The sequence below is a fragment of the Meleagris gallopavo genome, chromosome 1 (genome assembly GCF_905368555.1).
Source record: "Meleagris gallopavo chromosome 1, MGAL_WU_HG_1.1, whole genome shotgun sequence".
In the NCBI taxonomy this organism is placed as follows: domain Eukaryota; kingdom Metazoa; phylum Chordata; class Aves; order Galliformes; family Phasianidae; genus Meleagris; species Meleagris gallopavo.
In genome coordinates, this window is record NC_139404.1 from 78,768,764 (window position 1) to 78,792,556 (window position 23,793).

General features: G+C 44.9%; 2 protein-coding genes across 6 annotated transcripts in view; one reads left to right on the plus strand and one right to left on the minus strand.

Moving 5' to 3' along the window:
- The window catches only part of GSK3B (glycogen synthase kinase 3 beta), a 139,269-nt gene extending 137,587 nt beyond the window's left edge, over positions 1-1,682 (plus strand). For both annotated transcript variants that reach the window (XM_085236838.1, XM_085236833.1), the window contains one exon: positions 1,182-1,682. In XM_085236838.1, the coding sequence (XP_085092964.1) occupies positions 1,182-1,249 (68 nt within the window). In that variant the 3' untranslated portion in view covers positions 1,250-1,682. The remainder of the gene's footprint in view (positions 1-1,181) is intronic.
- Positions 1,683-3,988: 2,306 nt separating this feature from the next.
- Positions 3,989-23,793, minus strand: part of CFAP91 (cilia and flagella associated protein 91) — a 37,873-nt gene continuing 18,068 nt past the window's right edge. For 3 of the 4 annotated variants that reach the window (XM_085236810.1, XM_085236799.1, XM_085236806.1), the window contains 7 exons: positions 21,747-21,818; positions 20,914-21,060; positions 17,732-17,953; positions 16,354-16,502; positions 15,919-15,984; positions 15,010-15,101; positions 3,989-12,011 (listed from right to left, as the gene is read on the minus strand). In XM_085236810.1, the coding sequence (XP_085092936.1) occupies positions 11,710-12,011; positions 15,010-15,101; positions 15,919-15,984; positions 16,354-16,502; positions 17,732-17,953; positions 20,914-21,060; positions 21,747-21,818 (1,050 nt within the window). In that variant the 3' untranslated portion in view covers positions 3,989-11,709. The remainder of the gene's footprint in view (positions 12,012-15,009; positions 15,102-15,918; positions 15,985-16,353; positions 16,503-17,731; positions 17,954-20,913; positions 21,061-21,746; positions 21,819-23,793) is intronic. The other variant, XM_010719052.4, reaches the window with a different exon arrangement.

Genomic DNA, 23,793 nt, shown 5'->3' on the forward strand with positions numbered 1-23,793 from the left:
ACCCCCACTTGTATTTTGTCCTGTTATTTCTGCTGGTCACGCTGTCCTTCATTGGTTGTTAAATTTGCTCTGTCCTCTGTGAGCCCTTTTCCTTGTCTTCTGAATGCATTGCTTTCCCACTCTGCCCTCTTCTGTACTGAGATAAAAGTCATTTTTATCCTATTGCAGTATTGATAGCTTTGCAGCTAGCCTTAAATTCAGTGGGAGAAATGCATGATGCTCACTTTAGGAAGCTTCACTTGATATCTTTTTCTACTCATGTATTTGTTAAGTATTTTGTGTTTCACTTTTTGTCCTCTTTCCTTTTTTGTGGCTATGCAGATCACATGCTGCATAGGATGGTTCCAGATGAAGTTGGTGTATTTTTTTCCCCTCCCAATTCTTCTAATATTCAGAAAGCTTCTTTTTTTCACCAACGGTGTGTGGTTATTTGGTCATTGTACTGTTCCGTTGTTCTCAATATATTTGGATGTTTATTAGCATCTTGGCTCTTGCTTTTCTCCTTTTCTTGCCTTATTGAAGGCCTGCCCCGATTTGCTGGGGCATTCTAAGAACTGAATAACAGTACTTGATGGTCTCTGGAAGAGCCTCTGCACATCAGCATGAAGACTCTCCCTATAGCCCTTCGCTACAAGCTGACACAACTGTTTTCCCTTCAAATCACATCTGAAGACACAGTTGTGGTGAAATTCCTTTTGGTATTTCTTTGCAAATTCTGAGTTTCCTTGAATACACACTGACAGGAGCCCCTGGTCCTGTATGTTGTCTCTGTGTGGGGCTCCATCCCTCCTGGAGATGGCTTTGCTACAAGGAGGCCTAACAACAGGAAACATCAGCACCAGTGTGCAGCCCTGGGCAGTTGTGCTGGCTCTGGCAGTGCCAGCGAGCCTTCACACTCAGTGTTCCTGGGTCAGCCTGAGCACAGCCTGTCCCACCAGGACAGCTGAACACTGCCAGGTGTTAGCATGCTGAAATGGTGTCATCCCACTCAAAGCACACCTCTGCCCAGAGCAAACGGCTCTTTGTAAACCCAACGAGGGCATCCTGCCCAGCGGTACGGTGGTGGGATTTGGGGCTTTCCCTATGTGGGAAATATCATGGCTGTTGTTGCAAATGTCTGTATTCTGGAGGTAATGCTGGTTGTTCTTTCTTTCTTTCCTTCCCTCGCCTGTCATTTGCAGATGTTAATGCAGGAGAACGAGTTCAGACCAATAGTGTAGCTACAGCATCAGCCTCCAACTCCACCTGAACCGGTACCAAGCAGCCAGCTGCACAGGAAAATCACCAGTAATTTGAGTCTTGCTCAGCAACACTGGTCACATTTGGAAAGAAAATTAAAAAGAGGAAAAAAAGCAACCAACCAACCAACCTGTTCATTTTAGTGTTCAATTTTTTATTATTATTATTGCTGTTCTTATTTAACCTTGTAAAATATCTATAAATACGAACCAGTTTCATTGTATCTCACTCTGCAGGGTGTCCGGGGCAGGGACTAGGTGGGGGGAGGAGGGAACGCGGAGCAATACAACACACCAGTGTCTCTCCCCTCAACAATCTCTTCATGTTGGAAGTTTGCTGTTGTGTACTTCAGAACCAGGACTCTTGCCTCATGCCCTCTCCCACAACGGAAAGAAGGAGAAAAAAAAAAAAAAAAAAAAAAAAGGCAAAACAAAAAAAAAGAACCCCCAAACCTCATTCTCTGCTGAAGTTCTTTTTTTTAACCTCTTTTTTTATTTTCTTTTTAAGTGAAGTTTCGGACTTTGATGTAGTGCACAGCTTGAATTTGGTCGGGAGCTTAGCAGGGGTCATTCAACAGAGCTCAGCGTTCGGTGCCAGCGAATCCACGCCCCGGGCCGACCGACGGGCGACTGACAGCTGCCCTGGCTGGCATGGTAGGACATAGGCTGCCTGGGGGAGGGGGGAGGCTTACGTGTGTCTTAAGGCTTGAGCTGCTAGTGGCAGACTTTCCTTTCACAAATCAGTGCTAGCGATGAAGAGACCTGCAGCTTCCTTCCAAGAGGAGCCCTTTGCACGGCTCTATATAATATAATACACACACAGGCGGAGGCGAGCGGTTGTGGTTGGGGCAGCGGAGGGGATGGCGAGGGCCGGGCTGAGAGATGCCACCGCCTGAGCGATTGTCCAGTCCCAATTGGAATAGGCTTCCCTTTCCCGAGATGTACAGGAAAAGGACACCGGGATTTATAATGTGAACTGTAACAGTCTTCTACTGGTTTATTTTGTAATATTTTTTAACTGCAGCTTTAACTCGCAGGATGCCACATTCTACGGTAGCTCTGATTTTAAATCCACGGCTAGAGTCTGTATTTAAATTTCATCTTTTTAACCTCTTTGCTTTTTTGATCTCTATTTATTGATGCGCGTTGCCACGTTGCCATTCTGTTTTTACATCGGTAGAATATTAATAAACTACACATCGGAGTGCTATCAACGGTAATTGTACCTGCTGACTTGTAGGAAAGCTGGCTACATATGAGTGTGTGTGTATATATATTATATAAATATATACATGTATACATAGAGACAACACTGTTTTTTTTATTTTGTCTACAATCTCGCAGCAGTCTGACTGAAGCGTGAGGCGGGTGCTTGTCATAGCCCAGGCTCCGGGTTCCCCCCCTGTGAGGGCGAGTGGTGCACGGTCCCACCTCTGCCCCATCCCAAGCAATATCCCCGGGGAGGACAGGTGGAGGAGTTCCCCCTTGCCTTGAGCTCCTTAGGAGCCGCCTCGGTGCTTAGCAGCTCTGTCTGACCCGAGGGCCTGAGACAGGTGGTTGGTTTGTGGCAGCGTGCGGCCCTTCGCATGGCCTGGAGCGGCTCCAGCAAACCTGGTGGCTGCGGGGGCTTTGCTCACGGCCTTCCCTCCTGTGCATTTCACCCTGTTTGTGTGGGGATTTTTGGAAACTCGTCTCCGAGTCCTGCCCGATATAATGGTGGGAGGGAGGAGCAAACGCCCACCCTGAAACCGCTAAGCCCTTACGTTATGCCCCACATCAATTTGCTGTCGGGGAAAAAAGCATTTCCGTGCTTTACAGAGGCTGTCCCTAAATTCTGGCTGACTGTAGAGGAAGGCACAATGCCTCTTCAGAGCTGAAGGCTTTCAAAACCCTCACGCGTGACACAATTGAAAGGGCTGAGAGCGTCCTAAGGACGGAACACGGCTCACACAGGTAAGTGCAGAGGCTCAGCAGTGGCCCAGCCATCTCACGTAGTGCAGGAGACCCACAGAGCAGGGCGGAGTGTGGATCTGCTGCAGGACGAGAGCGCTGGGCCATGGCCTGTAGGCGCCGCTGCTCGGAGGCAGATAGATGACCGAGTCTTTAAAACTAACGGAGAAAAAATTGCTGCTCGTTCCAGGAAATGTGGCTTTTCTTCCTTTCTTTTCTTCTTTTTCTCCTTTCATCGAAGTCTAGCGGAGGAGAGTGAAGAGCTTTGCTCCCGTTCTGTGCCGTGTCTGTGTGCACTGTGTGGGTGTTAGCCGGGGGTCGGGGCGCCCCGGGGAGTTTGTTTGTTTGTTTGTTTGTTTCAAGGATCATGGCAGGATCACCGACTCTTTTATACAGTTAGATCCAGGTCTTTGAATAACCTTTTTTTGTAAATAAGAAGAAAAAAAAAAAAAACACACAGGAAAAAAACAAAAAAAAAAAAAGGAAACCACAAAGCTCCTCACCAAATTCAAGCTTGTACATTATTATTTTTGGTTGTTTTTAAATTTTGAGTTTTATTGTTTTGTATGTAAATATGTGGACCCAGGAACTGTTATTAATGAGCAAAAAGTTACCGTTCAGGGCAGTGATTCTGTTTAATAATCAGACAAAATGTAGACGAGCTTTTTAAAGCCATATAGTTTTAACTCTGTACAGTAGGTACCGGCCTGTATTATTGTAACAATAACTCTAGCGATGTATAGTGTATCTATATAGTTTGGAGTGCCTTCGCTTCCATGATTTTTTGAATTTTATTTCCCTTTTTTTTTTTTTCCTCCTTTATTAACAACATCCCCCATACAACCGCATCTCCGCTCCCCGCTTTTAATTCGGAGTGCTGTCAGGTTTCGGTGGTACCCCGATCCCGAGCGGAACGAAAGGAAACCCTCCTCGCCCCCATCTCACCTGAGCCACGGCTTTGCTCTGGACGTCCCCGGTTCCCCCTGCCCTCCTCCCCCCTCTAGCAGTGACCGGTTTCATTCTCCACTCACTCGCCCGCAGCAGCCCTATGGCTGGCGGCTGAGCTCGGCTTTGCTCGTCTTCCCCCCGCCATCAATGGTGGATCCTCCGCCATCATTGATGGATTCCCCACCGTCATGGATGAAGGGCCCTCTGCCGTCAGCAGCGAAGGGACCCCGCCATCGTCGCTGGGCCCTGCGGGGGCTCTCGGAGCAGGGGGCTCCTCACCGCATCCCCTCCCCACAGTCACTTTTGGTTTCTTAAGATGGCAAGTTGAACATGTCTCTTGAGTTCTTGCGCCCAGCACGAAGGCCTTGTTTCTACAATTAGTCCGCTTGTGTTTACTACCTGGTTAGTGTTCCACCTGAGGTTGTCTTGAATGGGAAAACACCCTGTACCAAACCAAAGGTTGCTGTTTTGTTTCGGAGCATCTTGCGTTCATTCCGATGAAGCAGAGGCTGCACTTTTTCTGGTGACACAAAGGTCAGTGATGTCACGTTGCTTCTGATGGTCCGCTCAGAGCTGTTACTCTCTTCCCTCCGTCTGGGGCTCGGTTTTGACAGTGTATGGTCTCCATCTGTCCTCTTGTCAACTCCACAACACGTAGGTCTCTGAGATGGAGCCGATGGTGATCGGGGCCCCCTCTGGGCACCCAGTTAAGACACTGCTGTTCTTAATGCTAATTAACTTACCTACCTTACTAGGAAAAAAAAAAAAATCGCAAAAGAAAATTGGCTAATCACAGATCCCTGGTCGCTTTCTCCCATTATTTTTAAGCAAAGCTTTGCTTACAGCAGTGGCAGGTGCCTGTGTCGTGCCACTGGTGAGCACATCCAAACCCCCGGCTCGTCAGTCCCCTCTCTGAAAAGCAGACAGCCTTGGACGGACGGACGGACGGTGCCAGCAATGCACAGAGCCTCCACTCCGGGTCTGCCTTTCTGAGGCGGGGAGAGGTGCCTGGGTCCCAGGTTCTTCCCATAGGGCTCTTAGTTTTGTTCCTAGTTTGTTTTATTTTGGAGCCCTGCAATAACAGCAAAACGACCAGAAAGGAAAACAGTACCTAAGGGGTTAGCTTGAGAAAAGTAGCTTCCTTGTGTTGGTCTTTCTCAATTTATTTTTAATATATATATATATATACATATATATATATATATATATAAAATATATTTATATATATATAATTTGCTTGCCTGTAAAATTTGCGTTCATTAATGTGTTGCTGATGGATCACTTGGGCCTGTACACACCGATTAGTGTGACCACTTCCATCTTAAAAACAAATCTAAAATATATATATATATATTAAGGACTGTGGGTTGTATACAAACTATTGCATACACTTGTGCAAATCTGTCTTGATTTAAAGGAAAAGCAAAACCTGTATAACATTATTACTACTTGAATGCCTCTGTGACTGATTTTTTTTTTTTTTTTTCATTTTAAATATAAACTTTTTTTGTGGAAAGTATGCTTAATGTTTTATTATTTCCCCCGCCCATTCCCCTTGTAAATACGTTTTGTTCTGTGTGACTCGGTTCGGAAATAGTTAACTGGTACTGTAATTTGCATTAAATAAAAAGTAGGTTAGCCTGGAAATGAAATTGAAAATTCCCAAGTGTGTGGTCTTTATTTCAAAGTCTTGCCCCCTTCCTTCCTCCTCCTCTCCTCCTTCTCTGCCCCTTGTTCCTCACCCCCGCACCTTTTTCCACTCCGCGAGAATAGGTGGACATGAATCTTTGTAATAATAATAAAAATAAAAATAGAAAAAAAAAATCATGAGAAATAAGCATGTTTTCTTAAATGAGCTGTGTTACTCCATGATACTTTTCCAAGAGGTGCCAGCTTGTCTCTGATGCCGTTTGATTTGATGGAGAGAGGAACCCTGGGACATGATATCTCAAATTGAAACCAAGCGATCTTCCTTTACTGTCCACCTATAGATACAAACTTAAGAACCTGTGTAAACTGCTGGCTTTGAATACTGCACTCATCGTTTCTTTTTTCTTTTTTCCTCATTTGGTCCCATTAGTAACGTTATTTGGTGGTGATTTGTAAAGTTTGTCAAGACCACGTCCAGTGGACCGTTCCTCCAGCAAATCAGCACGTAGCTATCTCTGAGTTGGGTTTCCGGTACTGGATAATGTGTGTATTAAACATGACATGTCTATTAGCGCAAAAGAAAAATAAATAAATAAATAAATAAAAACGAATAAAAATTCCTTTTTTTGGGCTGGCTGACCTGGCCGAATCCATTCTGTCGCTATCCTAAAGGCTAGATGCAAGGTCATGTGACTGCTGCTTCAATAAAAACAAATTTATATTGCACGGTGGCTCCTCTGGCTTTGTTCGGGGATGTGAGTGGGTGACAGCTCTGCGGCTGGGCTCGGGGTGCTCCCGATAGGTGGGCTGACACGGAGCCCCTCGGAGCGGCTGGCAGCCACCCCAGGTCTGCAGCTGGGCTCTGCCGCTGCTCCGTGGTTTGCCCTGCGCTCCAGGCTCCTGGGTGGCAGAGGATGGGGATGCGACCAAAGCACCATCCACTGTTGGCTGCAGGGTCTGGGGATGCTCTGCTCTAGCAGCTCTGAAAGCCGCCAGTTGTACTGCGTTGGAGTCACTGATTGAACTGTTTGGTGAGTTCTTATTGATTTGAATTTTGCTCTTCATCACAATCCTTGGAAATCAGGGGTAATTACCCTTGAGCACTTTCCTTTTTAAACACATGCACTGATGCCTTGTGTTTTCTCTAAGTACCTCGCTGCAAATGCCCTTCCATCAGGACCCTGTTTTAATTTGAAACTATTACCCCTTGTCCTATCACCACAGACCCTGCTAAAGAGTCCATCCCCTTTATCCCTCTCATAACCCTCTTTTAGGTACTGAAAGGCTGCTCTCAGGATTCCCCAGAGCCTTCTGTTCTCCAGGCTGAACAGCCCCAGCTCTCTCAGCCTGTCCTTATAGGAGAGGTGTTCCATCCCTTGGATCATTTTTGTAGTCAGTCCTCCTCTGGACATGCTCCAACAGGTCCACATCCTGTAGTGAGGACTCCACATCTTGATGCAATATTCCAGGTGAGGTCTCACCAACACAGAGTAGAGGGGCAGGATCACCTCCCTCAAACTGCTGGCCACACTTCTTTTGATGCAGTCCAGGATACGGTTGGCCTTCTGGGCTGCAAGGGCACATTGCTGGCTCGTGTCCAGCTCCCCATCCACCAGTATCTCCAGTTGCCTTTTGGCAGGGCTGCCTTCCATCCTTACATCCCCCAGCTTGTACTGATAAGCGTTGCCTCAACCCAGGTGCAAGACTTTGCACTTAGCTTTGTTGAACCTCATGAGTTTCTCCTGGGCCCACTGCTCATCTAGATCTCTCTGGATGGCATTCACTTAACAGTAAGCTGTGCTCAAGTCTACCCACTTGCTGATCATGACACCTTCAGATTCTTGTCAGCGCTCAACCCAACACAAAGCAGCACTGATCTGCGTGTATTACAACAGTCTGTTCCATCAGAGTGCTTGTGCCAGCCAACCGACAGCCACCTCGGGTGTAAGTACAGGTGGTGCCACGGCTGCTGACGGTGGTTTTCACCTGCAGGGAGCAATCCCATTCTGCACACCCGCATACATTCATGTCCTCCAAGCCAATGCCAGCTCCCTGGGACGAGGAAGGAGGGGGACAAACCCATCTTCCCTCACTTGCAGTGTGCCTGCCCTCTCCCTTCAGTAACCTGGCTGTGTAGTCAGGCCCTTTGCCAGGCGAGAGTGGAATATAACAGACTATTTGAAGATGTTTTCTGTATTGACCTGAACTGTACCATTAATGTTCCTCGAGATGTTGCGGTTCACAATCTTGGGACATGCAGTGGCTCCCAGCTGGGTAGTGTTTGGATTGTGCATGTCAGAGCCCTTTCCCCTTTCTAAGAGGCCTGGGATCAGGCTGGGTTGTCAATGGCAGCTGGCTCTGCAAGAAATGACAGATCTGGGACCTTTCAAGGGATGAGAAATAGTTTGCATTTGGCCAGGTGGGAGAATGATGTGGGCTGGCAGGTTCAGTTGGTGGGGGACCAACACGGTGTTTGCAAAAGGCTTTGACTACAGATGCTGGCTATTGCTGACTCGTAGAGAGGAAGGAAAAAAAAAAAAAAAAAGATTTAATTCTTAGGATCAGTCTTGCAGCAGCTCAGGGAGAGAAGCAAATGCAGCTTCGTAGTGCTGATGGTAGCGGCTGCTTCTCAAATGCTGGAGAGGTGAAACAGTGAACAAGCAGATGCTGCCGAGTGGGCGTATGAGAGGGCAGCAGGGTGGGTGCTTGTCCTTTAGGAGTTACATAGGAGCATGGCTCCGTGTTGCTGCATCTGTATTCAGAGCACTGGCATTGCTCATGCTCACTGCCGGCATTGTCACCAGGAGCAACAGCACTGGGTCCATGCTGCGCAGCTGCCATTGCTCAGCACAGTTTGCAGCACCGTGCGCTGCTGGCCTCTCCCCAAGGAAGGGGATGGACGGCCCTGTGTCCAGCACTGGCCTGAGAGTACCAGGATGGCCGTGCAGAGGGGGCTGCTGGGGAGGGTGGAAGTGAGCTCTGAGCCCCTACACAAAGGATGGAGCTCTGGCATGTGGAGATGGGCTGAGAGGAGTGGACTGGACCAGGCTGCAGGAGGTGGAGAAAAGGGAGAGGGAATGATGCTGTTGGAGCAGGAGCCAGAGAAGCCTCTCTTTCCCAATTGTGGCAGGAGCACTTCCAGGAGGCGGCTGAGTCAGTAACAGCCATGTCTGAGCCCTGCAAAGCCTTCAGTGTGCGAGGACTGTACCTGTGGTTTTATGACCCTGCAGGTGTGCGAGGGCTGAGCTGAGCCCAGCAAAGCAGCAGGCAGAGCCCAAGCACCTGTGTGAGACCAGAACAGAGAGTGCTCTCAGAGAGCAGGAGTGCAGCTGCTGTGTGATGGCTGTGCTGCTCTTAAGGGAGGCGGGAGAGACGGAGGACTGTGGGTTTGTTATCAGTTAGTGTCTGGGGAAAGGTGTGCTGCCTTCATGTTATCCCATCAATAGGCCTTTCTGCTGGTTGGAACTGCAGATTTTCTCACCCCACACTGCAAGAGCCAAGGCTGCAGGGAAGACCTGAGACCAGCTGCCTCTGAGGAGCCTGTGTTCTGTGGTCCCTCCAGGCCCGATTGGGACACAGAAGAGCTGTGAGCCACAGCCAGGCTCCTCCCAGGAGCTGCTGGAGGCAATGCAGGGCAAGTGCCATCATCCAGGTGCCTACGCTGCACTGGTGCAGCCCTGGAGGCATCAGCTGTGTTTGTTTCAGATGCAGCTCCTCCCTAGGGCTGTTCTGGTTCCTGCGAGGAGGGAATGGCGCGTTCTTGTGCTATTGATTTATGAGCTCAATTCCCTCTCACTGTGCTCATTTTCTTCCTCAAAGCACATTCTGTAACCCCACGTGTGATGACTGAAAGCAGTTTCTGGAGCAGTTTCCCACAGAAACCTTGCTGTGGCATTCAGTATCCATGCAATGCAATGTCATGTGGAGAAGAGGGCTTTTCCTTGACAGCGTCCCTTAGATCACACCAAAAGCCATGGCATGTTTAGCTCAGCCTGCACACAGCACCCACATCCCCTGCTCCTGGCTGCTGTGCTGGGCTGCATCCCTGGGGAAGGCAGGGATACTGCTCCCTACATCTATTCCCACACCTGTTAGAACGCTTCTTGTCTTTGTAACCACAACAAATTGTACAACATGCCACACAGAGGATGTTTATTTCCAAGTGCAATCTCAGAAATACAGTGAATGCTTCGTTGGCTTGCTTTTCCTGTTCTCCTGTTGAGCTGCATCAAGTTTTCCATGTTTCTCTTATTACACTGGATCTTGTGATTCGTGTTATCCCTTCTTTCAACCAGGCTAAATTTGTCCAAGGTGGCCTGAGGCAAAGGAGCCAATGCCCCGCACAGCCGCTCCTCCTACACTCTGTGATTTTGTTTTCTGTTTCTACATTTGTTACCTTTGTTTCCAGAGCTTAGCTAGGAATGCCATGAGAATTTTCCCCAATCCCTAAACTCTGCCACACTCATCCTCACAGCATCCTCACCAAAACCCATCACCCATCCCTGACTCCTGCCAGACTTTGCAGCGTTACAGAGGCTGAGAGCCCTCCCTTCTTGTCTGGTGCCCCTGGTCCAGGGCTGATAGCGTGGCAACGGCATCATGGTGCGGCAGTGTTCCTCTCTCCAGTCCTCATTTACAGCTCAGTGGACTACAGGAGTACTCAATATTTTTTTTTCTGTCTCTCTTCTATCTGCCACTTGCCCCCTTCAGTCCACAGAATGGAAAAGTGAGGCAAAATGTTTCCAGAAATGCCCCGGTGGGCCTGGATTTTTGAACAACAGCTGTTTTTGAAGGAACGGAGCAATGCTCATAATTAGCTGGAGCTGGACCATGCCTGTGGCTCTACAACCCCAGCACAAAGCACAGGCAATCACGTCCAAAGAGGTTCTGGAAGTACGCAGATACCAGCCCAATGCACTGGCATTGCTGAGTAAGTTATAATTCTAGGGACGGTGAGTAAGCAAGTACTTGAGGTGTTTGGTCATGGCTGTGCCTGAGTTTGATGTTGGGATTGGTATAAAAGTACCTTTGAGACGCTAAACCCAGATAGTTTTGACAGGTGAGTGCTGGAGAGCTGGCAGCTCCCTGCTCAGATGCACCGTGCTGGCTGCTGGCATCTTGAGCCTGAGCACCTCCTGCCTGCACACCAGAATGTGCCAGCATTCTTCCTGCTTTTCCCCCAGAAATGAAGGGCAGAGTGACTCATGCTGCTCTGAGAAATAAGGTACTATCCAGAAGTGGTCTCCATCAGGATGAGAAAAAACACAAAGAGGTCCAGCTCTGGTTGTTAGTGACAGAGGCTGCCTGGATGGCAGAAGCCACTCGCTGAGGCCAAGCACCTTTCCTAAGTGCATGACATGAAAAGATGGTGCAAGGTCTGCCACCATTAGTAGCTCATCAAAGGGGGGTTGCATTCAACTACAATGCCAATTAGTGGTGCTGTTGATACAACAACCTGCTCTCTGCTTTACTCCATTAAGGCAAGCAGTGGGATGTGCTTGAGAAAAGCTGTGTGCGGTGGCTCACCTCAATACATCCCACTGCTGGAATATTTTGTCATTCAATGTTATTGATACAAGGAAGCATCAAAAGCTCAGGTGCAGATCACTGTTGGCCTGCACCAGGAATACAAATACGAATATCAAAAGTGGTCTCTCACTCAAGCTCTCTAATAATTAGAATAATCAGAAGAGAAAAATTAGCTAATGAGGTTCAGCAGTAGATGGGTAGAAGAGTTGGACTGGGACTGTCACAATATTGTTTGGTTCCAGGACAGCATAGCTGATGGGTAGCTGAAGGGGCAAATAATGAATTTTGCATTCTGGACGCCTTGGAAAAAGTAAATGTAATGTGCTTCTATCTTCTTCCCTATGTTCTGAGCTCAGATCAATGAGGGGAAGGGAAACTCACCGTGTTCATATCTCTAGGAGGCTGTGCCATCCTTGTCTGGTCCATCAGCAGGGCTCACTGTTGGCTCCTGTGGGCTCTCTTCGTGCAAAGGTTGACACACATCCTGTGCAACTGGGGCAGAGTGAGAGCTCTCAGCCACAGTCTGTCCACTGGTTGTCCTGCCCATAGCAGTGCTGGCTGTCTCAACAGGAGGAGCTCCCCTCATCTTGCTGGCAGACATCTCCTGGCGTAGTGCTGGATCAGCCAATAACTCTTCCACGCTCCGATGGATGATCTGATGAGCAGCATAGATGTGTTTTCTTTGGGATTGCTTCACTGCAAAGGAAAAGAGGTAAGAAAGGCTTTTCCTTGAGAACATGCAGCACAGGGTTCTCTGTGGGGGAGGTGAGAGAGGCAGCTCTTAGCCTTTCTGGAGCTCTGGAAAAGCCAATCTCAGGAAAAACATCACACCCCAATAACTTTGGTGAAAGTGTTCTACTGCCACCTAATAGCAGCACCCAACTGTGCATTTCACTTGGAAGATGAGCTCCCCCTGCCAGTGGAAAGCACAGCCCGTGTCATCCTTTCCAGCTTAGGGCACAACTGCACAGGTTAGCAGGCTTTAAATTAGCTTCTCCTTCAGTACCTGTTAATTGTAGCAGGTTTCTAGAGGAGCAGAGCTGAAACCTGCTCTTTATGTTAAGATTATGCCTACACTGAGAAAGAGTTCAAAGAAAGACCTGGAGACAGTACAGATTCATTAAGCCACCCATCCTATCATCTCCCTTTTGCTGCTGTAGAATTGTTCTTTACTGAGATACATGGTTTTCAAGCAATCTCATTTGTACATATTTCCAGCCCACCTCTTGGGAAGTAATTACCCAAGCTAAATCACTGACCCTACAACTCATCTCTCTTTGCTATTCTTTGTTCTATCTTTCTGTCTCTAGACTTATGACACTGATAAACAATCACAAGGAATGAAATACTGTGTGCTTGTAGGAGGGCGAGGGAATGTTCCAGCAGTGAGAGGTGGTTGCCATCATGTTGCTTCCCTGCAGAAGCCCAAGACTTCTTGTTTCGGTCTGTTGCCGTTCAGACAGCCCTCATTGCTCAGCATTACTAACCCAGCCTGCTTATGTTCATCCATATTCCAGGTCCATTTTGCTGACAGCAAATACAACGGATCTAGCCTGGGTTCGGTAAGCAAACCTTTACCAGCCAGCTCTCAATTCCCAGGAGAGCTTCATCTGTCCAAGGCACTTTGGCTTCAGGCTTCAGTTGCACGTGCATGAATTGCATGTAGTATATTGGGAGTACTCTCCCAGTGTCACTGCAGTCCCTTCCTCCATCTACAAGGAGGGTTAAAAACTGGTGGCTGAGTTTTCTCCTTTTAAAAGCACTTTTTTCACATGAGAACAGTGACCTTCAGTGAGGGACGGTTCAGAAGTGATGTGCAGAGGTGTCTCAGGATGAGCCAGCTCTGGAAAATTCCTGCTTTTATGCATAGGAAGGGGAGAGAAAGAGGGCAAGAAGAGGAGAAGAGTCTACTTAATGGCAAAATAGAGATGCTTAAGAGAAAGCTGAAGGATAGGCACAGTCTGAATTTGGAAGTCCTCAGATCTTTGTTATACAAATAGACTCACTCCTCTGGCAGGCCACACAACTGTGCTCTCAGATTTGCTCCCTGATAGTTTCAAGGAATGTGTGTGCTCAGGAATGTGCTGGGTCAATAAAACAGTTTCATAATGAATAAGCTGGCTCACAATGGGAAAAGCTTTAAAAGCTTCCACAGAAATGCAATATACCAATGTGCTCTTGAGATCTAACATTGCTCTTTGATAATATTTCCTTTGGATTCACAAGGAATAGTCACTGATTTCTGCTTCCCTGAAGGTCTCACTGTGAAGGAGGTCTATGGCAGAGCCTATTCATCAAAGCACACATTTGGTATTGAATCTCTTGCGAATGCTTCCGTCACAAGAATACTGTGCCAAACTTTGCCTGACTACGTTTGAAGGAGCTCTTGTACTTTATCACCTGTTGCTCTAGCTCTTCTTCCAGCCTCCATTTTTCCTGGGTCTAGATCTTCCTTCCAGGCAGTTTGACTGTATGTGAGACAGTGGGTCCTTTGACGATTTTTTTTTTTAAGTTCTGCTTCGTGGAAGCACTTCTGAGATGCTTTATACATTAGCTACTGTTGCATTTAAACACAGTCTGTATTTTCCTTAGTGATCGTACCTTGGTATACCCAGAATCCTAAGCCATGTTCAGGTCTTCTCTTTCTATTCTCCTTTCTGACACAGGCTAATCTGTGTGTACTATTACCTATGCTGCAGGCTTACTGACTACAATTACATCATCCTGCTTTGGGAGGAGTGCAGAAGCAAGGCTAGGGAGAAGGGAGCTGATTTAAGCTTACACAGAACTGTCAGCTGCTGAACAGATGCTGTTGTTGTGACAAAAACGCAAACCAGGAATAAAGAGGTTTGCACAATTCCTAGATCATAAAGCATATTTGGAAGGCTTGTGTTTTCATTAAAAAAAAAAAATAGAATAAAGTAAAAGTGCCTTTGTTTTCAAGGCAGAGAAGTATAATGAGGCAAGGACCACTTCAGACTCAGCAGTGATGCAAGTGCTCTTTGTAAGTTATATCTTCTTTATATGGATGACTGGTTTAGTCACCAACCATCTGAGCATGCTAGCCAGTGGAAAACTCTGAGTTAAAAACAACATTTATTCATGACCATCAAGGCAATGCATGGGTTTCTGGCGTCTTCCCCTCTGTATTTTGAGATATACTCTTCCATTTTGACTAAACAGAAATACCTTTTAACACAGCAAGACTATCTCCTTAAAGCATGGTGTCACTACAGTCAACCTTAAAACCTTATTTGTGGTTTTAGTTTTTAACTGATTGTGAATAAAAACCATCGGAAAGGATATAATATTCCTTTCAGATACAGCCCATGTTTAAGTAATCTGCTTGTTAAAGACTTCCAGATTTTACAAATTGCCACATAACAGACAACTCACAACCATGCTGCTTAAAGATTTTTTTTCTGTTTGTTTCTGGATGTACAGTGCTATTTCTTTTTCCACTTCTACAGTTACATGTCGCAGTCACACCAAATTGCATCAGATCTAACTCAGGCCATCAAGATCATGAGAAATTGGTGAAAAGGGACCAGAGGGCTCAACTTTCTACCTGCACAGTGCAGAAGAGGCATCTCGGAGAATTGAGACACCTCCTGGCACTGCATTTTTTCCTTTTGATGAGCAAGAGTAAGGATGGTGAAGCAGTTCAAAAAGAGCATAAAACGTGGCTCCTCACCTTTTTCTCTGATAGACATTTTCTCAATCTCTGGTATCAGGAAAGCGTAAACCAGCTCTGCTACAATCTCTTCTGACTGTAGGTGAGTACGACTACAGAACAGATGCAGAAAGTAATATTAGTATTTCATTTTTCTTTCCAGATTACCTCTGCAAGCACACAATTATTATCACTGTTTTCAAGTGAGTCATGGCAGTAATCATCAGCTCAGTGTATTTATCCAAAAAAACTGATGCAGTGCCGTGACAGTGTGCCTATTGCCCTCTGCACCGCCAATGTCTTCAACAAGGTAAAGGAGCTTTTCTGGGAGAAGATCACCCAGGACTCACAGAATCACAGGATGGCCAGGGTTGGAAGGGACCTCAAGGATCATGAATCTCCAACCCCCCTGCCACATGCATGCACTTCTCATCCCCAGAGGTATTTAGGAGCACAGCCCTGAATGATGACAAACCCACACACATAGCTCCAAGGAATTGAGTCTTTCACAATTTAGTTTTTGGCCCTTTGCTGAGTTTGCTGAATTCTTCCCTTTTGTGACTTTGCACCGGTCCCCATGCTCTTTACCATGCCAGTGTTCAATGGGTTCCCAACTGGCCCAAGGGCTGCATGCATTATCTACACTTCATTCTCCCCAAGGATTTTGACATTCTGGTCGTATTCATCTAGTTACAAAATAGACGGCTGCTGTACCATAGGGGAGTCACTGTGTCATTGGGATTTTTATGGCTCGGATCCAAAGAAAGGGCATAGAAACTGAATTAGAGCTTTGGCAGGTCCTGAAAAGTATTCATTCTTGATGCCCCAGCCAAACACAAGACCATGGTGTTCTCAACAAGTTACTCTACCCAAAGCACTATCAATATGACCGAGCCCATGGAAACTGGCACTTTCTAAAAGAACAGCTACCTCAGAAGGAGAGATTTCTGTAAAGCTGTATCTTTAGCATCTCTTTCAAACCGATTTTCTGTAATACTGTAAATAAATGAAAAGACCAGCATGAATGGGCATTGCTTTAGGCAGTTCCCAGATTCACTTAAAGTTCAGTCCCAGCATCGCATTGGCATGCAGAAGTCTAAAAAGGGTGATTCACAGATCCCACAAGTGATTTCCAAAGGGAATCTGGCACATGCTGCATAAAAATAAAGCTCTGATGAATTTGTATGCACGTACCAGACAGTAACAGTGTGGTTGCCATCCAGCAGTCACACTATTGAGGTGGTCATGAACAGTACTGCTCTAGCCTTCCTTTCTCTTAGACCGTACATGTAACCCCAGATGCAGGCAGCTAGGCAGGTTCTAAACTGCTGTCAGTGACCTCCAATGTGCTTTTTAAGAACACACCTTCTTTCCAGTTCATAAGCAATGTCATTGATTTCTACAGCCATTCTCTGAACTTCTTCCCTTGCTTGCTCTTCAGCTGTGTTCTCCATGCTACTTAAGATAATGTCTTCCAGGTAGGAGTCAACAGTGCTCTGGTGCACTTTCACCACCTGGAACAGAGTACCAAGGTGTTGCTCTTACTGCCCGTTGCCTCGCTAAGAGAATGGAACCAGATTTCCAGAGAAACAAAATCAATGGATTTTCACCAGTCGCTCTCAATTTCAGGCAGGCCAGCCTGAGGTTTGGATTCAAAGGCCCTTGCTGGGAAGAATAACTTGAGTAAAAGATTCTTCTCTAGTAACTCCATCTGAGAACAGACAGAAACAAGTACAGGAAAGAACCAGCAAAACTTATCACCAGATACATTTCTGCAGCAGGTTACTATGAATCCAACAGCAGTTGTCTCTTCAGTTCTCATGGGCTCCTGAACAGCTGCTACGTAACAAATACCAGTGTTGGCTTCAGTAAATTAATCAGCTTTCATTCAAGCAAATCCTGGAGGAGAAGCTTCCAGTGAGCCAGACAAAGATACATGAAATAACAAGGTAAAATTATTGGTTTCCTTACAATGGATGTAGAGCAAAGATTCTAGAAATGGGGCTTTTCCCTCTGCTAGTCTGAAGGGCCTAAACTAATTGCATTTTGACCTTCCTTGCTTGCCACTTAGAGAACTGGAAAAGAGAAAAAGCTAAAATTAGAAGAAAAACAATGCTAATTTCAGACTCTCCTGGTATTAATTTCCTCCCATCAAGTTTGAAAATTATTGGTTTAGACAATTAGGCTCCCACTCATTTGTTTCAACTGCTTCATGCAGTCAGGAGCTAGGGAATAGGAACAGGACTGCATTCTAGTTATGGAATAGGATAATCTCAGGACTAATTTCTGGACTTCACAGTTACGTTATTCGTTATTGTTTCAAAACGATCTTATCTTATCCCTTGTTATCACAGTCTACTTTTGGGGACAAAATCATTCGAAAATTCTGCCTAAAGGCATCTTTCCTGGGAGAGCCCATAGCAGTTCTGCTGGACAGACCGAGTTCTGACAAAACATTAATCCCAAAGATGATGTAGGTTCATCTGTTTTCTAGAAGTGTTTGTGGAACTTTGGAAACTTACATCCACTCAAGGCACGTAACTGAATGCTCGACAGATCTGTCTGTAGAGGCACTCAGATCATCCTTAACTGAGTGCAGATGATGCACTCATTCTAAGATGCAATCACCTGCTCTTCACTAAGCCTTTCCCCTAACCACCACCTTGGTGAAATCTGAAGCACTTCCCTTCCACCTAGACCTTCCCACAAGCTGCCCACAGTTCCACCAATCTCCTTCTCTTGCCTGTCTGAAAATCTCATCTTCTTCCTGCCGCTGCCTCTCTTCCACCTGTCGGCGCCCACTCTCCTCTGCTTCTCTCATCCGCCTGGTTCTCTCAGCCAGCATGACAAAAGCGTGGATCCTCCGCTCTTCTTGCAACCTCAGCAGTTCTTTGGACAGGAAATCAAACATGTTTGCCAGTGCCCTTCCTTCTTCCCTGGCCAAGTGGCTTTCCATTGATGACAGCTTTAAAAAAAAAAAATAAAATATGCAAAGAATTGTGTTACAAGCCTCAGGAATGTCCCTCTGAGTCTCAGGACTACCACAGGCATGTGAAACAGCTCTACAGCATCCCCTCACATTGACCGTGGGGAGCTCTGCATTCTTGTTTCACATGCACAGACCTGGATTCCACATCAGGTAATGTTCCTGTATACTGGCCCCGATGGTACAAAGAGGTAAAAAGATGGTAAAAATAGCCACCAGGGGGATGGTCCTGGTCCTGTTACACTGTGACAAGCAGTTCCTTCGTTTAGGTGAGTGGGAGGAAATAAAACACTAGACGCACTGTATTCCAGCTATTCTGAACTGTTTTTTTTTGTCTATGAGTATAATCAGAACAGACACTGGGGCCTTCTCTCTGCTACTGGGAAACTGCTCCAATTCCCAGTCTGAGAAAAGGAAGATTAAAAAAAACAAGTGACAATGAAATGGTTGCTTTGCATACCCTTCATCTTTCTGCACTAAGCTCAGCTAGAAAAAATAGGATCAAAATATGCAAAGACAGCTTTTAACATCTGGAAAGTAAAGCCTCAATTCTTACAAACAGGGAGCTTGAGTCAAAGTTTAGGAAGCTGTACAATTTTGAGTACAGCCACATTTCTGTGCTATTTTGAGGACTTGTCATGTCTGTTGCAGTTCAAAGCTGTCTGAAGGAAATGGTTCCTTTTTGGTTGGACATTCACCATGTGAGCAAAGTGCAGAGGTGGTACAGGAATCAAGAGGTTTAGGTATTGAGTTATTCCCTAAAACTGTATAAGTACTAGACACTATCAAATTCAAATCAACAGCGATTATACTCATTTTGCAGAAGTGCTCATGAAAACTCAAAATCCAGGCAATGGAAAATCAGAAAGTCTCTGACAGAGCTGAGACCAGAGTTCAGGTGTTTGGCACCACAGTGCCGCTCATGAGTTGCTTTATGGACCTGGTATGTGTGACTGCATTTCAGAAAGTGACAAGATATATGGTAAGTACATTATCTCCAGCATGGACTATGAAGCCACAGTCTTAGGCAGGAAAGAATGCCTGGAGCTGGCTGGTATGCTGTGTCTCTGTTGGAATAAACAGGCAATAACAGAGAAAACTTGAATGTAAAACTCAAAGCATACTGGAGGTGAAATATGCCAGACAAGTAGAAATAAATCATCTTTCTTATATTGCTGTGGCGTTTGCTCATGCAGTTTTTAAAAGAAAGTGGGATTGTCAGCGTTGCACCTAGAAGTGACAGTGCTCAGCCCACAGGGGTTTAGGATGGAGGACAGCAATGCTGTAACTGCACCATCCCTCAGGGATGAGTATCAAGGAGCTAACAAGTTTCTTTCTTTTTACTGCTCAAGGTGCTGTGTTTAAAACCTACATGAAATGAGGGAGAGCAACACAGGAACAAACCTGTCTTAGGATTTTGCTGTACCTCAAGTTTAAAATTTTCATCTTTGACAATTTTATCTGGAATTTCAGTCTTTCTTCTATAGAAAACATTTCTTAAAAAAATGCCTTTTTCTATATCAGGGAAGTTAAAAACCTGAAAAAATTGTGACCAGCTAGAACTAAGGGGCTATGAATCATCAGTGACTTTCCAAAATAGGCATACACTTACAAAACTATTGCACATGCATTCCAGAGTTTTAAAGTTCTAAATATTTAAAGACTTGAGCCTTGGACTGTGTGCCTTCAGAGACTTAGTTAAAAGAGGGGAAACAACAAAAAAGAAGAAAAAAAAAAGGCAAGTGCAGAGGAGGTAAGTGCCAGCAGAGGGGGATAGTGGCTCTCCCAAAAGGAAATTCTGAGACCAGAGGTCAGCATCTTTACCATTTGCTCTCTCTCTTCTGAACGTCATTATGTCTGAACAGCTTTCTCCTTCTTCTTACCCAGGCCTCCAGGGACAGAGCAAAAAGCTTTCATTTTTTATTAATTTCTCATTAGATGAATTCTGTATTCTATGATTTATACTCAGGCTCCCTGTATATTAGGGAGCATCTAAAAATCATAAACAGCAAAACACAGTCACCTAAATCATTTTCTGTTGGGATCTGAAGGGAAACTTCGCTGCTGCCCACCTAGCAAGATGCAGTAACTTGACTTCATCCCTGCCATGCCAGTGGCTAGTGGATGCTGTTAGCATAATATGCAAACCGTAGTATTGTCTCACAGTTGGTCAGTAAAACACCAGGAGAGTGGTAAAAACTATGCACAAACACCTGCAGAATTGTGGGAGTGACTCAGTATCTGAGATGGACAGAATTTCTTTATGATCTCTTCCAGTCTAAGATTAACTGTGCTCTGGAAGGCCATGGCCATGCAAGGAAATAGGATGAGAATTTGTGTTCTCAGCACTCCCTAGGTTCTTGGTAGGGAATGGGGCCTAGAATTTTTCTCTTCTCTGGAACAGTGGCAACAGCAATACGACATCACTGCTAAATTCCTAGAAGGCTCAATCCCTCCAAGATTTACAAAATAAATCCACTGATACCTCGTGCCTGAAGAGGAGCCTGAGGGAGTGCCAAGCTAGAAAAGGAACTAGAAAATGTCACAGTAAAAACATGCATTCAATAAAAGGCATCTGACAGGTGCAAGTGACTAGCAGATATTGTGATGCCAGGTCACAGTAACAGTCAAAGAGACAGAAACGTGGGTAAAATGAGGTTCATTTGAAGGTGCAGTTTGTTCAGAGCCACAGGATTATAAATAAGCAAGTAACAGCTTGGGTCGCAGCTGTGGTCAGGGTGCCTCAGACTGCTCTTGATACTGTGCAGGCTCTGGGGAATCTCAAAAATGTTAAAAGCCCCACAGATTTGAGTTATTTGGGGTACTTGCTGTGCTGTGGATAATAGAAAACAAATAAGTGAGAGTGCTGATGCTGCTGCAAGCACAGTGCCCTGCTAGAGGAGTGTGGTGAGTCAACCTCTCCATCTTCATAGGTATACCTTGTGCATTTTCAAGTCATGCTGCTGCTGTAAGGCCCGGGTCATTTTCTCCTGGACTTTCAGAAGCAGCTGTCCATTCTCTTGAAGTGCGTGAGTGGTGCGCAGCTCTTGGATCAGTTCCAGCCTCTTCTCCTTCTCTTCAAACATCTTTCAGATAAAGTTAGACAAACAAGCATATTAAACAGAGAATATATTCAACGTGTTCTGCAGAGCAGAGCACACACATTTTTCTCCATTAATAGGACAGAATAGCTTAGTTGGAAGGGACCTACAAAGATCTGTGAGTCCAAGCGGCTGACCACTTCAAGGCTAACCGAAAGTTAAAGCATATTACTGAGGGCATTTATCCAAGTGTCTTAAGCACTGACAGGCATGGGTCACCAGCTCTATCTCTAAGAAGTCTGTTCTAGTGTTTGTCCACCCTCAAGGTACAGAAATTTTTGCAGATATCCAGTATGAACCTCACCTGGCACAGCTTTGTGTCGTTCTTGTGTGTTCTTGTGTGCCTGGGATCTTGGCATAATCAAGGCAAAATGTACTCATAATCCAGATCTAGTCTAGAATTTGCCATTTGAGTAATTCTGTTATGAAGCATCTAATTAAACAGCTGAATGCATGGCAGGGAGACACAAACAGATAGGAACCTAAATGTTCCTGTAAAAAATACGGGATGGAGGGCAAAGACTTGAAGGATATCAGAGGCCATACAGGAGGATATGCTGCATAATATCCTCATTACCCTAGATTAGTTCTGAGAAAGAAAGACTGCAAACACCTCCAATCATTCCCACTGTCATTCTGAAGAGAGACATAAACCAAGACACACAAAATACCTTGTTCTGAATAGCCCTGCCTCGGAGCAATTTCTGCAAGCAGATCACTGCCAGTTCTCTTTCCTCTTCCTCCTGACAAAACCAAACAAATATCCACACAATAACTGACAATTTATTTAGAGGCTGAGATTTCTATGGAGTATCCACTAACTATCAAAAAGTCAAATTAATACCAATTTCTCAATTGTTTGTGAACACTTTTCTTCTAATGAAAGGTAATATGAGTCAGAATAATACATACCTACATGTTTTATAAGAGGTGGGGGAGCAAGACAACATAATGAGATTTTATCTGAGATTTTAGAGGGTCTCTAGAGAGAAGTACCTAATACTAAGATACTGATGGAGAAAATGACTGTACGTGTTAGAAGTATGACTTATCGCTTGACTGAGTTGGCAAAATGACAATGAGCAACACAAAAAGACACTAACGGGATAGAAGAGTTATTTAAGGAGCTGCAAGAGAGCTGTTAACTATAAATAAAGGGATTAAAAAGCAACATATCCTTTTTTTTTTTTTTTCTTATATTTCTTCTAGTGGTGACCTTTATCACAGTAACTTGGTAAATTTAGACTCAGAAAGTGATAGTTTGGAAGTAAAATAAATTACCCTAGAGTGCAATTTGTTAATTTTAGAAGTTTACTAGTGTAGCATTGTATGACTGGTACTAACTTGGAAAAACGATGGTATGTAATGAGAAAGAGAACAGGTCCACAGGAGGAAAAAAAAAAAAAAAAAGCTTATTTTAAATAGAAGAACAGGCAGCATTTTTTCTTGCTGAGGGATCTTGCTGAACTGACAGCAGCAGGAGAAGAAAGCTTATCAGGTACTTGGGAAAGATAAAAAGAAAACTAAAAATTGAAAGAAGGTTTTTTTTATACAAAGAGCCTATAGGTTTGAATGGAAAAGTGGCATTTTAGAAGTGCCAGGAAGAGTGTGGGATGAGAGAAAGACTGCCTTTTGATTTGGTGTGTTCTTTTCCTATGGAAAGAAAGGATGAATTTACAGTCTAGTTAGAAAGCTAACCTGCATCACGTCACCTGGCTGCAGAGGTGAGGCCTACAAACCCTCCCGAAATGGAAATGGAGACAATCAACATATATGCAATACAGGTAAGGCAAATTAGGAAAAGATTTAGACTGTATTTTTGTGTGATGTAATCTTCTGCACTTGGAGTTGTATTGTTCAGTGCTGCAAATGATGCTTTAGCAAGGGTAATCATCAACCTTTTCATCCACCTGCTACAAACCAGCAAGAAAGAGTGACCTTGCTTTCAGGAGAAAGCTGGTAGGAGAAAGCTTACTAGGATTCTGTAAAGTAGGTAGGTGATGCTGCAGATGCTCTTCAGTGGCTGAAGTGGACTGATTTCACAGATCTCTTCACTGGAGAGCTCAAATCATGTAAATGTTCACATATAGGATATTTGAAAATCAACCAAATGTTGGCAGAATTAATCTAAGTGGAAGTGTATTGTAATGGAACCCTTCCAAAAGAAAATAATCTGAAAATAGGTTCAAGAATGACTACGATTAAGGGATACATTTTTCTGATTTCTTTCCTTGTGTCCAAAAAATCTCCCGAAGTCTTGTATCTAAATAGTGTAAATGTACTACTCCAATACAATACCTAATATCTAGGTGTTAGTTAAACTGTAGAAAGTTCTCCCCAAGCAGATGTTCTTGCTGCATTCATCTTAAAATGGACTGTATAAAACATAGATCATCATACTGCATGAGGGAAGATGGCATGGATGGCTTAATAAGACTTCTTTTCTCTTGCTTTCATGGCTGTATGACTCTCCAAAATTCACAAGTTTAAATGGTGATTATGTCTGATTTTTTACTGCCTCGGGAAAATGGTGTTAATAAGCAGACAAAGCAATCCACTGGGGCAACCATCTCTTAAGTGCATTACTTCAAAAATGGAAAAGAAGTTGCAGCTCCCCCAAGAAGTTGTTTTGGTTTTTTCCTATGGCACATCACAATCCTCACGACACATTACTGCTGTTCTGATCTCTACAGAAAAATGAAGGTGAACTGTCACCTA